The sequence below is a fragment of the Sapajus apella genome, unplaced genomic scaffold (genome assembly GCF_009761245.1).
Source record: "Sapajus apella isolate SASKATOON/1434 unplaced genomic scaffold, GSC_monkey_1.0 scaffold70, whole genome shotgun sequence".
NCBI lineage: Eukaryota > Metazoa > Chordata > Mammalia > Primates > Cebidae > Sapajus > Sapajus apella.
In genome coordinates this window covers 881,918-898,445 of record NW_022437010.1, presented here as the reverse complement: position 1 = coordinate 898,445, position 16,528 = coordinate 881,918, and the positions used below count along the sequence as shown (strand labels likewise).

At 41.9% G+C, this 16,528-nt stretch overlaps 1 protein-coding gene across 1 annotated transcript in view; it reads left to right on the top strand.

The window, feature by feature from the left end:
- SYCP2L (synaptonemal complex protein 2 like) overlaps window positions 1-16,528 on the top strand; it is a 92,350-nt gene that overhangs the window by 1,361 nt on the left and 74,461 nt on the right. Inside the window, exons 3-8 of the mRNA XM_032249951.1 lie at window positions 3,491-3,591; window positions 4,307-4,331; window positions 8,899-8,984; window positions 9,098-9,186; window positions 12,321-12,355; window positions 13,986-14,128. Of these exons, the coding sequence (XP_032105842.1) occupies window positions 3,491-3,591; window positions 4,307-4,331; window positions 8,899-8,984; window positions 9,098-9,186; window positions 12,321-12,355; window positions 13,986-14,128 (479 nt within the window). The remainder of the gene's footprint in view (window positions 1-3,490; window positions 3,592-4,306; window positions 4,332-8,898; window positions 8,985-9,097; window positions 9,187-12,320; window positions 12,356-13,985; window positions 14,129-16,528) is intronic.

Sequence of the window (16,528 nt, the reverse complement as noted above, 5' to 3'; positions counted from 1 at the left end):
CCAGGCTGGAGTGCAATGGTGTGACCTTGGCTCACTGCAACCTCCGCCTCCCGAGTTCAAGCAATTCCCCTGCCTCAGCCTCCCAAGTAGCTGGGATTACAGGTGCATGCCACCATGCCCAGCCAATTTTTGTGTTTTTAGTAGATACGGGGTTTCGCCATGTTGGCCAGGTTGATCTCCATTTCTTGATCTAGTGATCCACCCGCCTTGGCCTCCCAAAGTGCTGGGATTACAGGCGTGAACCACCTCACCTGGCTGCAGTTCCCCTTTTTTATTGTGAGGGTTTTGCAGCCCAGAGACAAGTTTGTTTATTGATGAGGAGGGGTGGGGGAAGAAGTAGGGTGGAAAGATGATCTGGCTGCTAATAATGTCTGTGATTTACCCCTTGAGCTCGAGTACCTGAAGTTTATTAAGGCCAGATTGGGCCAAGATCTGTCTCTGCCCTTTAATACTCTAAAATGCATCTGATTATGAAGCTACCCCCTCAGGAGAGAAAGCAAACTCCGGGTTTTTCCAAACTCATCTCAGGGACTTTAAGTGTTTGCAGGGGGAATTAAAGACTGTGCTTATGCAAACCATATGTATTTCATTTTGCATTTAACCCCACTTGACCTGCCGATACACTGACTTATGCAGATAATAGGAAGCAGAGGAAAGGAGATAAACCTCAAAGGAAATGAAGCAGAGTTGTCCTAAGTGTACTTTGGAACCCTAAGCTGACTTTTTGGGGTATGAATAGGAATATGCCCCAACCCAACTTTTCTATTTTGCCTTAAGAATTCCCTCCCACAGTTTAAAAAAGTGTCAGATCAAATCCCTACTGGAGTTTTGAAATCAAGGAGGAATTTCCATATTCCACTGGAATTCTAGTTGGTGATGGAAATTTAGATATATTATTTCATATAGGTTTTGGCAATAGATCAACATTATCAAAGAGAATGGATACTAGACATTATACCTCTTTTCTTTCTTTTTTTTTTTTTTTTCTGAGACAGAGTCTTAATCTTGTCACCCAGGCTAGAGCGCAGTGGTGTGATCTTGGTTCACTGCAAACTCTGCCTCCTGGGCTCAAGCAATTCTCCTGCCTCAGCTTCTGGAGTAGCTGGGTTTACAGGCACCTACCACATGCCCAACTCATTTTTGTATTTTTAGTAGAGACAGGGTTTTACCATGTTGGCTGGGCTAGTCTCAAACTCTTGACCTCAAGTGATCTGCCCGCCTCAGCCTCCCTTCCCTTAATCCTCCCTGGGATTACAGGTGTGAGCCACCATGCCCAGCCTAAACTCTATACTTCTAAAGACAGTTGTGTTTGCAGACGCAACACTAAGTATGCTTGGAAGTTCTTCTACTCCGTAGAATAAGAATTCCAGGCTGGGCACGGTGGCTCACACTTGTAATCCCAGCACTCTGGGAGGTTGAGGTGGGTGGATCATCTGAGATCAGGAGTTTGAGACCAGCCTTGTCAACATGATGAAACCTCATCTCTACTAAAAATACAAAAATTAGCTGGGCAGTAGTAGCATGTTTCTGTAATCCCAGCTACTCAGGCAGCTGAGGCAGGAGAATTGCTTGAGCCAGAGGTTGTGGTGAGCCGAGATCGTGCCACTGCACTCTGGTCTGGGCGACAGAGTGAGATCCTGTCTCAAAAAAAAAAAAAAATTCTCTACAGAAGGGAATATCTTTAGTCCTGTACCTTAAAATCCAGGAGGATTAAGCAACTTGTCTGATACCATATTGCTAATAAGCCATTGCTATTGTGTCTGGCTTCTAGTAATGATACAGCTGTTGGGAGAGCTGGAATGTCTGTTAGACAATGTGTGACCAGGACACATAAATGGGTTCAGTGAGAACTTCCTGTTCCCAAGTACTGATGAGATAGTGCAGCCTTTTTACCACTTCTGTGTCTACTCAACCAGTGTATTTGGGAGGGGTCTGGGAGGGCGACAGGCTTTAGAGGGATACATGGAGTGGTGGCAGTGTATTTAAAAAGCATAGAATTTTGAGCATGAACATAGGGAGGGAGCAAATACAGGCTTAGCAGTGAGTTCTGCTGCATAGAGGAACATTTCTTCTCTTGTGCTATTGGAGAAAAGCTTTCTTCAGAAGGTGGATGATTCAATCTAGTGCAAGTATTTGTCTGATTTGAGACAAAAGAAACCTTACTTGGAATGTAGTAATGGCTTTCGAAACTTGCTGTACATTACAGTCACCTGGAGAGCCTTCACAAACTTTCTTAAACCTAAAATAGAAAACTCAGGTGGGGGTGTAACACCAGTGATTCTGATGACTGGGTCTGGGATAGGTCCCAGGCTTTGAGGGTGGGGGGATGTTTCCTAACTCCCCAGGTTTTCCTAATGCACAGCCAAGGTTGAAAACTGGTTTATTTATCTTCAGCCTGGGTGTGTCAGGTTCTTGGCCCAAAGCATACAAAGTTGTGAAGGCCTGACTCCTGCAAGAGTTGTTCTTGAGCAACTCATATGACTGATGTCATGTTGAATTGATGATTTCTAACTATGCCTGCAGGATTTTTCTTTTTTTTTTTTTTTTTCTAAGAGTGACCTGTCTCAGCAAAAATGATGGGAAAAATAAGATGGCTTTTGCTTTATTGAGTAAATACTGTATATTTTGGGGTGGAAGAGGAAAGGTTACAGTTTATTTTAAATTATACCAATCCCAGCAATTTAATAATAAATTGGATATATATTCCTATAGGAAAAAAAATCTCTAATTAGCTGGTAGCTTTTCACAAAAGAAAGATACCTAGGCCTGAGGCATATTTGTTGTAACCACAAATACTTCTGAGAACTTTCCAATTCTGTATTTTCTTTGATAGTTTGCTGTTAGCAGATTCTCAGATTGCAAGATTTTTCTTTCCCTGTGCCGGGGAGGTTCATTCATCTCTCTCTCTCTCTCTTTTTTTTTTTTTTTTTTTTTTAAGAGAGATGGTCTTTCTCTGTCACCCAGGCTGGAGTGCAGTGATGTGATCACAGCGCTTTCTATAGTGTTGACCTCCTGGGCTCAAGTGATCCTCACACCTCAGCCTCCCAAGTAGCTGGAACTAGAGGTGTGCACCACCACGCCCAGCAGAGATGAATTTCCCATGCTGGTCTTGAACTCCTGGCCTCAAGCGATCCCCCTGCCTCAGCCTCCCAAAGTTCTGGGATTACAGATGTGAGCCACCATGCCTGGCCTCATTTAATTCTTAAGTGTTCCTCACTAGTCCCTTTATATGGCTTTCTGGCATCCTGGCTGGGTCTCTGTTTCCTGCTGATCTCCGAGAGCTTACTTACCACAGCTCTGTAGTCGTATGGCACCATCCCGAAGTGTTCTGGGTAGGAAGCCTCAGAGTCAGGCCTCATTGGAATGGAATGGAATGGAAAAAGATCTTTAAGATTATTTTTTTCTAATGAGAAAATTGTCTTGTGAAATTTTATTGAATAGGCAGCCTTTAGTCTTATGTAGTTACATTAGTGTTCTCCTGTGTACCTAGTTTTCTGGTTTGAAAGAACAACAGGAAATCTGACCTCAGAAGCCTTAGCCTCAGACACGTCACTGATTCGTGTTATAGAAGACTTCTTCGACACAGCGTTGGTAAGGAGGGGATGGATGCTTCACTGAGCAAATACCACTAGTAATTGGCAGGAATCTTCAAGTTATTTATAAAACATGGTTTTCTCTGATACGCAAGTTTTGTCAAAAGACTGTCATGTGGCCGGGTGTGGTGGCTCACGCCTGTAATCCCAGCACTTTGGGAGGCAAGTCGGGTGGATCACCTGAGGTCGGGAGTTCGAGACCAGCCTGGCCAACGTGATGAAACCCTGTCTCTACTGAAATACAGAAATTGGCCAGGTGTAGTGGTGGGTGCCTGTAATCCCAGCTACTTCAGAGGCTGAGGCAGGAGAGTTGCTTGAACCCAGGAGGCAGAGGTTGCAGTGAGCCAAGACCGTGTGATTGCACGCCAACCTGAGTTTTAACAAGAGTGAAACTCTGTCTCAAAAAAAAAAAAAACTCTCGTGTTTTATTATTAGACTATTATTAAATATGACATAGTAAGAAGCTATATATAAACGATGTTAAAAATGAGAGGTGATTTATTTTCATACATACAAATAATATATTAGTCACCTGATTGAGAGTGATATGCGTATTTAAGGATGTGATTAAGACTCAACTAGGCTTTCTCTAAAATTCTTCTGTAAAGTCCATACCTGCCTATTACAGAAAGTTAACACTAATACATTCATGTTATAGTTTGTCATGCTGTTTTAAAATAATACAAGCTTTATTTTTTCTTTCTTTTTATTAGATTATTTCCAAGAGTAGTAGTGAAGGTAAGTATATTGTTGGCTACTAATTGGCTATGAATTTTTCATTAATAGGATATTCTGGCACAGAGAAAAGAATATTTAAATGATATGTAAAAATAAAAGTGAGTTTAAACATTGGATTTGGATTTATCGACCACTTTATGGTCATCATAGTGTCATTTGGAAATGCATTTCATTGTAGAAAAAAGTCTTTTTTTCTGAGAAGCTTTTTTGTTTTGAGACGGAATCTTGCTCTGTCACCCAGGCTGGAGTGCAGTGGCACAATCTCAGCTCACTGCAACCTCCGCCTCGCTGGTTTAAGCAATTCTCCTGCCTCAGCCTCCCAAGCAGGTGGGACTACAGGTGTATGCCACGACACCCAGCTAATGTTTTGTACTTTTAGTAAAGACAGGATTTCACTGTGTTAGCTAGGATAGTCTTGATCTCCTGACCTTGTGTTCTGCCCACTTCGGACTTCCAAAATGCTGGGATTGCAGGTGTGAGCCACCATGCCTGGCCTTTTTTTTTGAGATGGAGTTTCATTCTTGTTGCCCAGGCTGGAGTGCAATTGCTCAATCTCGGCTCACTGCAACCTCCGCCTCCTGAGTTCAAGTGATTCTCCTGCCTCAGCCTCCCAAGTAGCTGGGATTACAGGCATGTGCCACCATACCCGGCTAATTTTTTGTATTTAGTAGAGATGGGGTTTCACCATGTTAGTCTGGTGTCAAACTCCTGACCTCAGATGATCCACCGGCTTGGCTTCTCAAAGTACTGGCATTATAGGTACGAGCCGCCACACCCAGCACTGAGAAACATTTTTATTTAGCTGCTCTTGACATATGGCTAGCTCTGTTCAGGTAATAGAAAGCCATTTTTGTTATTCAAATATGCAAAATTTAGCTACTACTGATTTAACTTGGAGCTGATTCACACGCTTTTTTTGTCTTTCAAGAGTGTAAAAGGTAAAATTTTAGAAACTTTGGAGGCTAGATTGATTTTGTTCAATTTAGCTCAAGTTAAAGGTAATTATGCTGGGTGCAGTGGTTCACGGCTGTAATTCAAACACTTTCAGAGGCTGAGGAGGGAGGGTTGATGGCATCCAGAAGTTTAACAATAGCCCAGGGAACATAGTGAGACCCCCATCTCTACAAAAAATTATCGAGGTGTGCTGGTGTGCACCTGTAGTCCCAGCTGCCTGGGAGGCTGAGGTGGGAGGATCACTTGAGCCCCAGAGTTTGAGGCTGCAGTGAGTCATGATCATGCCACTCCATCCAGCCTGGGTGACAGCAAGATCCTGTCTCAAAAAAAAAAAGTTATTTGACATTCGAATTATACCATGGATTCAAAGATGCACTTAAATATTGAAACATTTTGGAAATTGGAGCCATCTTGATAAGTCTTTTTCCTATGGTACATGTTTTTGGTTTTCTTCTGTAAGGCTGTCATGAATTGACACTACATTCTGCAAGTTGAGGAAATTCAGTACCGGAAGCTGAGGCACGCACTGGGCTTGGTTGACTTTAAAACTTGGTTGACTCGGTTGGTCCTCATAATTCAAGTCAGTGGCTCCAAATATTTTCAAGTCAAAGTTTTATGAACACCAGAATGATAGTTACTGTCTTTAAAACTGGTTGATAAAATGCACAATGGTAAAAAAGTACTTTGATTTTTGTAGCATTTTAAAATAAGCTTGCTTTTTATTAATCCCAACAATATGTATATACTGCATATTTGAAAAACAGTGCACAAGTGAGCCATCTATTCAGTCTACAGTCATTGCTTGGTGCATTTATAGATTCATGTAATCCTATATAATGACTTTCATTGCCCATAGTAGAGGAAACTCTGGTTTAGATGGCTGTGTTAGTTCAATTAGGTCGCTATAACCAAATACCATCGATAAGGAGGCTAAAACAACAGACATTTATTTCTGGAAGCTAGAACTAAGAGATTAGGGTACCAGCATGGTTGGGTTCTGGGGATGGCCTCTTCCTGGCTTCTTGCTGTGTGCCTACATGGTGGGCAGAGACCTGGCTTCTTGCTGTGGGCTTATAAGGTAGACAGAGAGCCAGAGGTTGGTTGGTTGGTTTTTTTGTTTTGTTTTGTTTTTGAGACAGAGTCTCTCTCTGTTGCTCAGCTCACTGCAACCTCTGCCTTCAGGGTTCAAGCTATTCTTCTGCCTCAGCCTCCTGAATAGCTGGGATTACAAGCATGTGCTACCATGCCTGGCTAATTTTTGAATTTTAGTAGAGACAAGTTTCACTGTGTTTGGCCAGGCTGGTCTTGAACTCCTGACCCCAGGTGATCCACCCACCTCAGCCTCCCAAAGTGCTGGGATTACAGGTATGAGCCACCATGCTGGGACCGAGCCAGAGCTCTTAAAAGGGCACTCATCCCATCATGAGGATCCCACCCTTGTGACCTTATCTAGACTTCCCTTACCAAAGGCCCCATCTCAAATACCATTACATTGAGGGTTAAGGCTCCAACATATGAATTTTGGGGGGACATAGTCCCATCTATAGCAATGACGATTTGTGCTTAGAGCCCACTCTGGTCACCTTAGCAGGGCTGACCTCTCTGTAACTGACAGGTTTTCACTTGTGCCTTTGACAGTTGTCTTGGGTGACTTTTATGCCCAGGCTCTGCCGAGCTAATGTCTAATCCCTCTCTCCAAAGTAGAAATATTTTTTACTGAATTTCTTCCCACCTCCTTCTGCAATTGACAAAATTAATCACTCCTCCCTTTTTGTTCTGAAACTTACGTCTTCTTATTGATTTTTTATGATTCTTTTGTGTTCTGCTATGTGGATTATGACTGTCTTTCAGTTTGTCTCTCGTGATTTGAATGGCTTATGCCCTACTTTCATTTTACTGGTAGTTACTCTTAAGTACTAACATCAAAATTATTTTTTTTTGTATAAGACAACAAACTGAATGTGTTGAATAAACCTAAGAGTATTATTAGGGTGTGGGGAGGGACATGGTCAGAGCTTTTCTTCGTTTGAAGATGTCTTTCTGGCGTTTATACAATGCTACTCTCACTTTGCAGGCTATGCCCCTTACAATCCTGTTGCATTATCTTCTGATATTAAGGGTTGAAAGCATGTTTATTTTACATGGTTCTTGATGACTTATTTTGAAGCCAAATCTTACTTTAGCTCAGGAAATTCATTCTTTGATACTTTTATTACAACAGAGTTCCTCAATTTTGGCAATATAGACATCTTGAACCAGGTAATTCTTTGTCATGGGTGCTATCCTGTACATCAGAGGGTGTTTGGCGGCATCCCTGGCCTCTACCCTCTAGATGCCAACAGCATTCACCCCCAAGTCTTGACAGCCAAAAACATCTCCAGACATTGAGAGGTGTCCCCCGGGGGGCAAAATCATCTCTAGTTGACAGCTACTGAGGTAGAGTACTTTGGATATGTTTAACAGAAGATATAGTTCAAATAGGCTTAAATGAAAAAGACGATTTACTGGCTCAAGGAACTAAAAAGTCCAGAGGCGGGCAGTTTGGAAATGGAGTGGCTCCACTCCGTCTCTACAGCTTTTTCAGCTCTGGCTCTCTCAGAGTCTAGTCCTTGCTCTCAAGGTGGTTTCCCTTGGTTGCAACCAGAACTTTGTGCTTCCAGGTTCACACCTTGGGGAGAAAGGTTCACTTCCTTCAACCAGAAAACAAAAGCCCTGGCTTTCCTCTGATTGGATGTCCTGCCCTCCAAATGAACCAGTCACTATGAAAAGATAAATGTGGGCTGCCTCTGCCTAGTTGAAGCCAGTCGGGATTTGCCCCTAGAACTGATGGGTCTCACCCAAATAGCACAACTTCTCCATAACAGGAGCGGGGAAGGATGGTGGGCGGGCCACCAAGAAGTCCATTACAGTTACTTTCTCTTCCCTCTTTGTAAGATTATCTGCCACATCTTTGTTTTTATCCTCCTGTGCATCTTTCCTACATTCATTTTTCCCCCTGCATTTTGACAGCAATTCTCAAGTTCTTCTTAGAAGAATTACCTGGCTCGAAATGTCAATATTGCCAAAGTTGAGAAAGTCTGCTGTAATAAAAGTATCAAAGAATTAATTTTCCTGAGCTAAAGTAAGATTTGGTTTCAAAATAAGTCACCAGAAACCATGTAAAATAAATGTGTGTCGAGGTAGGAGATCGAGACCATCCTGGCTAACACGGTGAAACCCCATCTCTACTAAAGTTACAAAAAATTAGCTGGGCATGGTGGTACGCACCTGCTGTCCCAGCTACTCAGGAGGCTGAGGCAGGAGAACAGCTTGAACCTAGGAGGTGGAGGTTGCAGTGAGCAGAGAGTGCGCCACTGCACTCTAGCCTGGACGACAGAGTAAGACTCCATCTCAAAAAAAAAAAAAAAAAAAAGTGCGTATGCATGTGTGCACATGCTCACAACCCTTAATACCAGAAGGCAACAGGATTGTAAAGGGCATAGCCTGCAAGGTGAGTTACATTGTATTAAAGCCAGAAGGACATCCTCAAACAAGCAAAAGCTGTGACCGTGTGTAGGAGTCATTTTCTTACTCTTTGAAACATAAGTTTGATTCTTTGAAATTATACTTTCAGGGAAAATTCAGATGCTGGATTCCTTCCTACTTAGCTTAGGATTCCTGGTGACAGAAAAGACTGGAAATCATTTGATTCAACAGGAGGTGAGTTGCAGATAACAAAACAGATAACAGCAGCTCTGGAAACCTTAGAAAAGATTGTACATAGGTCTCTGTTTTGTTCCTTCTCCATGTAATGCCTTCTCAATTCCAAAAAGGCCTTGAAGACTTTTAACTGCATTTTGCACGCTGTACCTCAGGAAGAGAGAAAAAAATTCCCTTTGTCAGAAGGCACGTGTCATCTTATGTAAGTGGCTTTGTATAAGTATGTGCTGTAAGAAGGGTAAAATCCCTCATGATTGTACAACTTCAATCTTGGTTCTCTTTAGACCTGATTATGCCCTTTCTCTCTTTGGTAAATGCTTTGTACACCTATTACGTGTCAGGCACTATGCTAGGTGATAAAGAGGGGCTGAGGTAAAAAGAAGACATTGCTAGATTTTTCCTTTTCTTTTTTTTTTTTGAAACGGAGTCTCACTGTGTTGTCCAGGCTGGAGTGCAATGGTGCAGTTTCAGCTCACTGCAACCTCTGCCTCCTGGGTTCAACCAATTCTCTTGCCTCAGCCTCCCGGGTAGCTGGGATTACAGGTGCCTGCCACCGTACCCGGCTAATTTTTGTATTTTTAGTAGAGATGGGGTTTCACCATGTTGGCTAGGCTTGTCTCGAACTCCAGACCTCCTGATCTGCCTACCTTGGCCTCTCAAGGAGCTGGAATTACAGGCGTGAGCCACCGCGCTCTGCTGAGTTTTCCTTTTTAATATCATGAATTTTGTTTGTCTTTTTTCTTTTTGCATCAAAGTTTTGAGGCACAGTGCTTTCTCAGGCTATATTTTTTCATTGTCAATGTGAACTAAATTAGTGCGTCTTGGGAGAATGTTAAGAGCGCAGACCGTAGAGCCCAACTGCTTGACTTCAAATCCTAGTTTTGCCACTTTCTTCAGTTATCTAGGAGCACAGCCCTAACTTAATCATACCTCTGTTTGTTTGCCTGTAAAATGGAGTCAGAGTAATACCTACTTGATAGAGTTATTGTGAAGGTTAAATCAAGTAATCCATTTAAAGTGATTAGCACATTATCTGCTAAAGAGTAAGTGCCCCAAGGTTTCCAGTAGCTACACTGATAGGGCATGGAATTTTTATTGCTTTTCTTTTCTCTCCTTTTTTTTTTTTTTTTTTTTTTTTTTTTTTTTTGAGACGGAGTTTTGCTCTTGTTGCCCAGGCTGGAGTGCAGTGGCATGACCTCAGCTCACCGCAATCTCTGCCTCCTAGGTTCAAGTAGTTTTCCTGCCTCAGCCTCCTGAGTAGCTGGGATTACAGGCATGTACCACCATGCCCTGCTAATTTTGTATTTTCAGTAGAGACGGGGTTTTACCATGTTGACCAGTCTGGTCTCGAACTTCTGACCTCAGGTGGTCCACCTGCCTTGGCCTCCCAAAAGTGCTGGGATTACAAGCGTGAGCCACTGCACACGGCCAAATTTTGATTGCTTTTCAAGTGATAGATTTTTTTTAGTTTTTTTTGGTGACCTAAACTGTTGCATGGGTCTTGGAATGTGAGATTTGGAGGTAAGGTTGTAATGTGTGAACATAGAAACAACAAAACCCAGCACCCTGCTTTGAAGTTGAAGTTGGAACTGAACCTGTGGCTGCGCCAACCACCAGCCGGCACGGAGGACATCATTGTGGCACATATTTACGTGGTGTGTGGCTACAATGTAGGGCCTGAATGGGTAATTGATGAGCATGGAACTCACTGCCATCGTGTTTGTCCTTTTAGTCCTTTCAGGATATGGCTTTTACACTGCATTTTTCCTGAACAAATTATTATTTAATACATTACTGAAATCACTACTCTTAGTGGTGTATTTAGATTTAGAGAGCAGCTGATCTCATGTTTTCTCCTAAGTTTTCAAACTAATCTTTGAACAGACTACCTTATTATCTGTGTGATCTAGAAAGTCTGGAATGTTCTGGACTTCAAAGGTAAAACCTGCAAACATAAAAGTAAGGAGAGTTAATTTTGCTCAGTGGTACTGCTTTCTGGCTTCTATTAATAGTAACAAATCAATCTGCTTCTTATAAGAGAATGAACTAACTGTAGGGACATGGATGAACCTGGAAACCATCATTCTCAGCAAACTGACAGAAGAGCAGAAGATCAAACACCGCATGTTTTCACTCATAGGCGGGTGTTGAACAATGAGAACACATGGACACAGGGAGGGGAGCACTACACACTGGGGTCTGTTGGGGGGAAATAGGGGAGGGACATTGGGGGGTGGGGAGTTGGGGAGAGATAGCAAGGGGAGAGATGCCAGATGTAGGTGATGGGGAGGAAGGCAGCAAATCACACTGCCACGTGTGTTACCTATGCAACAATCTTGCATGTTCTTCACATGTACCCCAAAACCTAAAATGCAATAAAATAAATAAATGGAAAAAAAAAAAAAAGAGACTGAACTATCACAAGGTTTCTCAACAAATCTGTTCTTTAAAATAGGAGCTATTTCAGGCATTAAAAGAAGATCGACTCAGCTGGGCATAGTGGCTCATGCCTATTGTCTCAGTACTTTGGGAGGCCAAGGCAGGTGGATCACTTGAGGTCAGGAGATCAAGACCAGCCTGACCAATATGGTGAAACCCCATTTCTATTAAACATACAAGACATTAGCTGGGTGTGGTGGCGGGTGCAAATTAATCCCAGCTATTTGCAAGGCTGAGGCAGGAGAATCACTTGACCCTGGGAGGCAGAGGTTGCAGTGAGCCGAGAGCACGCCATTGCATTCCAGCCTGGGTGACAGAGCCAGACTCGGTCTCAAAAAAAAAAAAAAAAAAAAAAAAGATTGACTCACACTTTCACACTTGTTAGCATTTATGTGAAATTCTAAGTGAATATACAGTTCAAGAGTCTGCATTAGTTACAATCATGTAATAACTTCATCTTATTACATCTCCAAATTAGTTTTTAAAATCAGATCAAGTAGATCATAGGAAAGAATCACTGTCTATCATTTCCTGCAGGTATCAAACTATGTAAAAGGATGTATGCCCTCACATGTTGGTGAGGTGATTAGAAAACTCCAGAATTAATTTGATGAACCCTCAGAGATCATCAAATTGAATTCCCTTTGCAAGAGGGAAAACAGAACCTCAGAGTGTATTTAGTAGTTCTAGCTTCTTATAAAACACCTAGGTCATTAATATATAAACTTGAGAAGGTTTTTTCATAAATATGTATTATTGACATTAAGGAAATTCTGATGCTGAATTTGAAATAGTTTCAAAAACATATATTTTGGTTTTAAAGTTTACTGCTAGTATAATGAAGTTTTACCTCTTGATGTTTACTTCAGTTAAATGTGATTTATCTAAATGTTTCAGGGAAGACCTGGCAAGGACACTGTTGACTGTGGGTGGTAAGAAACATTTAGAATTTTAAATATTAGACTATTAAATATTGGACACTGGGGGTTTTATGAGCATCTTGGGACTATGGGGAATAAATTATGGTCAAATTGAAAATAGGAATTAAGGTTTTATTCTAAATTTATTTTGAGAGATTTTAGCATGCCGAAAACTGTAAAGAATAATTGGTGAATACTCATTTACTCACCAGCCAGCTTTGGCAAAATTTATCATTTTAGCGCATTAGCTTCAAGTCTGTTTTTAAATTAAAATCAGTGTCATGGATAAAGTCCCCCGTGTCCATATTCCTTGTATCATTTCCCTCTCCGTGACTCAGATTTGTTTTTGTTCCCAAGCATATTTTTCTACTTTTACTCTGTAGATCCCTAAACAGTATACATTATTATTTTGCAGATTTTAAAAGCATTCTATAAATGTCATTCTACTGGGCTGTGATGAAATTTAAACATGGTGTTACATGTAGTTTTAGTTTATTTGCTGTGAAATACTACAAGTTATTTTGGATTTTGGTTTGTAGTAGAAACTTTTTTTTAATCAGAGTTTCACTCTTGTTGCCCAGGCTAAAATGCAATGGTGCGATCTTGGCTCACTGCGACCTCTGCCTCTCAGGTTCAAGCGATTTTCCTGCCTCAGCCTCCCAAGTAGCTGGGATTACAGGTGCCCACCACCATGCCTGCCTAATTTTTGTATTTTTAGTAGAGATGAGGTTTCGCCATGTTGGCCAGACTGGTTTCAAACTCCTGACCTCAGGTGATCCACCTGCCTTGGCCTCCCAAAGTGCTGGGATTACAGGCATGAGCCACCATGCCTGGCCAGTAGAAACATTTTTAAGGCTGTTGGATGATTTGCTTTGGATGACTATTTTAATATATCTAAAATATAACATCCATAAATATTATTTATTTAAAAGTTGTTATATGCCAAACTCTTGTTTAGATTTTTATTGTATTTCTTTTTTTTTTTCTTTCTTTTTTTTTTTTTTTTTTAAATACTGGGTTTCACCATGTTGGTCAGGCTGGTCTTGAACTCCCTATCTCAGGTGATCCGCCCACCTTGGCCTCCAAAGTACTTGGATTACAGGCATGAGCCACCGCACCCGGCCTATTTTATTTCTTAAATATTGAATTTAAATGATTGTGGCTGGGCGGGGTTGCTCACACCTATAATCCCAGCACTTTGGGAGGCCGAGGTGGTCAGATTGCTTGAACCCAAAAGTTCAAGACCAGCCTGACCAACATGGCAAAACCCTGTCTGTACTAAAAAATATAAAAATTAGCCAGGCATAGTGACATATGCCTGTAATTCCAGCTTCTTGGGAGACTGAGGCAGGAGCATCACTTGAACCCAGGAGGCAAAGGTTGCAGTGAGTTGAGATTGGGCCACCACACTCCAACCACCACTGCCCTCCAGGGTGACAGAGTGAGACTCTCTCTCTCTCAAAAAAAAAAAAAAAAAAAAGATTCTAGTTACTCTAGGATGCATCTTGCTGTGGATACTGCTAAGACACAATGCTGGGATTCTCAGGTGGAGTTTCTTAGAGCAAGTGCTAACTCTGGAACTCATTTTTTCTTTTGCTTTGTGCCCAGAATTATTTATGTCTACCATGTTTTTAATCTCTAGATTACGACCAGCAGGTCGCTATTACTGAAGCGCTGTGTAGACTGACAATTAAAAATTCAAGGGATGATCTTGTCCATAAATGGTTTGATGATGAAGTCATTGCTGAAGCTTTCAAAGAAATTAAGGGTCGAGAATTTGAGACGGTGAGATTCCTGGTCATGCAAATTTCTGTTTAGCCAATATTTATTAAGCACCCTTTCAAAACTTTGCTGTGCGTTGGGCTTAGGGGAGGATTTTTTGCTCAAGTATGATTACATTACTATCCTTAAACTTCTTGTTTCCCACTTAAGGTAAACAATTTGAAGGCAATATGAACAGAGTATTTGTGAACTAGATGTGGGGATACAGATAGGACTTTTATTTTTTTTGAGACAGTGTCTTATTCTGTTGCCCAGGCTGGAGTACAGTGGTGCAATCTCAGCTCACTGCAACCTCCGCCTCCTGGGTTCAAGTGATTCTCCTGCCTCAGCCTCCTGAGTAGCTGCGATTACAGGTGCCTGCCACCACACCTAGCTAATGTTTTATTTTTATTAGAGACCGGGTTTAGCTATGATGGCCAGTCTGATCTCCAACTCCTGACCTCAGGCGATCCACCCACCTTGGCCTCCCAAAGTGCTGGAATTATAGGTGTGAGTCCCTGACCAGGACTTCTTTTTGGGAGACAGAACTAGGTGAATTTGATGAATCCAGTTAAAAAAGATGTCTTGCAAGAGTGAGCAGTTTTCAATGGACATTGAAGGATAGGGAGACTTGAAGAAGAAATTAGGGCATTTTTGTCCTGCAGAAGGCAGCTGCTGTGATGGCAGGAGGCCGAGATGGACATGACCCGGCAGAGGAATATTATGGGGTGGTTGTGTTCTGAGCCATCTGGCCTCTGCCATGTGGAGAAACAGTACTTTTCCGTGTCTTCTCTGCAACCTGGGCTTCTTGTAATTGTGTCCTCAAGCCTCACAAAAAAAAAAGCTTATGGCTTTGTTGTGTGTTCACCTTCATCCTAAAATAGCTAAAACATTTTCCCTCTTCTTTTAAAAGATGTTAAAAATGAGGGTTAGGGGCCGGGCGCAATGGCTCCCGCCAGTAATCTCAGCACGTTGGAAGGCCGAGGCGGGCGGATCACGATGTCAGGAGTTTGAGACCAGCCTGGCCAACGTGGTGAAACTGCATCTCTACAAGAAATATGAAAATTAGTCAGGTGTGGTGGCTCGTGCCAGTAATCCCAGCTACTCAGGAGGCCGAGGCAGGAGAATTACTTGAACTCGGGAGGCGGAGACCGCAGTGAGCTGAGATCGTGCGATTGCACGCCAGCCTGGGGTGACAGAGCGAGACTCTGTCTAAAAAAAAAAAAGTGTTAGACTGTTGTAGGAAAAGGCAAAATTCTTAATAACAGTACTCATGTGTCTTGACAAAACCCTTCTGGTCAAAATTGCTATGAATCCAGGATTTTTATTAACCATGGACCTATTTCCTCAGACTCTAAGCCTATTATCATATGCTGCATATAGTAATTATTTAGCCATTATATTTTGTATAATCTCAATGGAAAGACTGTGAGCTTTGGGGCTATTCCAAACTGGGGTTGAGCCTCGAGTTTGAGCCCCAACTCTCCAATTTATTGGGATGTACACATTTTGACAGCGTAGTTGACTTGTGACGCCTGAGTGACCTCATCTGTAAAATGGGACTAAAGCCTATCTCAAATTCATGAGGACTCAGTGAGGGAAACTGAAAGGTCCAGGGCTGTTGTAAGCATTCACATGTTAATTTCCTTTCTGCTCCTTTTCATTTCTCATTTGCAGGGAAATTTGATGAAAATAGAGAAGTGTAATTTTGTTGTTTCTAAAATCGTTTCCTTCTCCAGAGCTATCCAATTCTCAACTGAATTGCTTTTACATGAAAGGCTCACACTGCTGATGTCTCTTTACTGCTGAATGGTACATCAGGAGCATAAGGAATGCTGATTCCAACAGCCAATTCTTGCTAACAAAAGGGAACAAAAACTTGGATCTGTGTCTCTTTGTTTTTTGAATGTTGGGGTAACAAATTTCTTCCTGAGAGCTGTTGGTTAGAGCTCTAATAATAGTCTTTGTTCTTAGAACATATGCTAGGAGAAGGGAGGGGAACAGAGAAGGGAATGGGATAGAGAACGGAACAAAGAACTTAAATTGGCAATGGATAACACACCCAGATCAACCCAAAGTTGATACATTTTATAGGTTTGCGGTTGGTTTGTGCTGTGCAGGTGTTAGGGAGATGGGTGCCCAATGGGTTGGTCAAATCTTGTAACCTGGGTCATCAGTAAGATGTATTTATCTTGCTTACTCTTCTGACCCAGTGAAACACAACCAGGCATTTATCTTTTGAAGACCTGAGTATATTCCTCAGCTGAAAATCTAATGGCTGCAGGGAGCAGAGGTTTCTTCCGGAAACATGATCCTGGAGCCTCCTCTTGGTGGCATAAAGTATTGTTAACATGTAATAACAAATCCTTGTAAAGCCTCATTCACGTGACTGCATCCTGGACATTTAGAAGCAAACACAGGCCT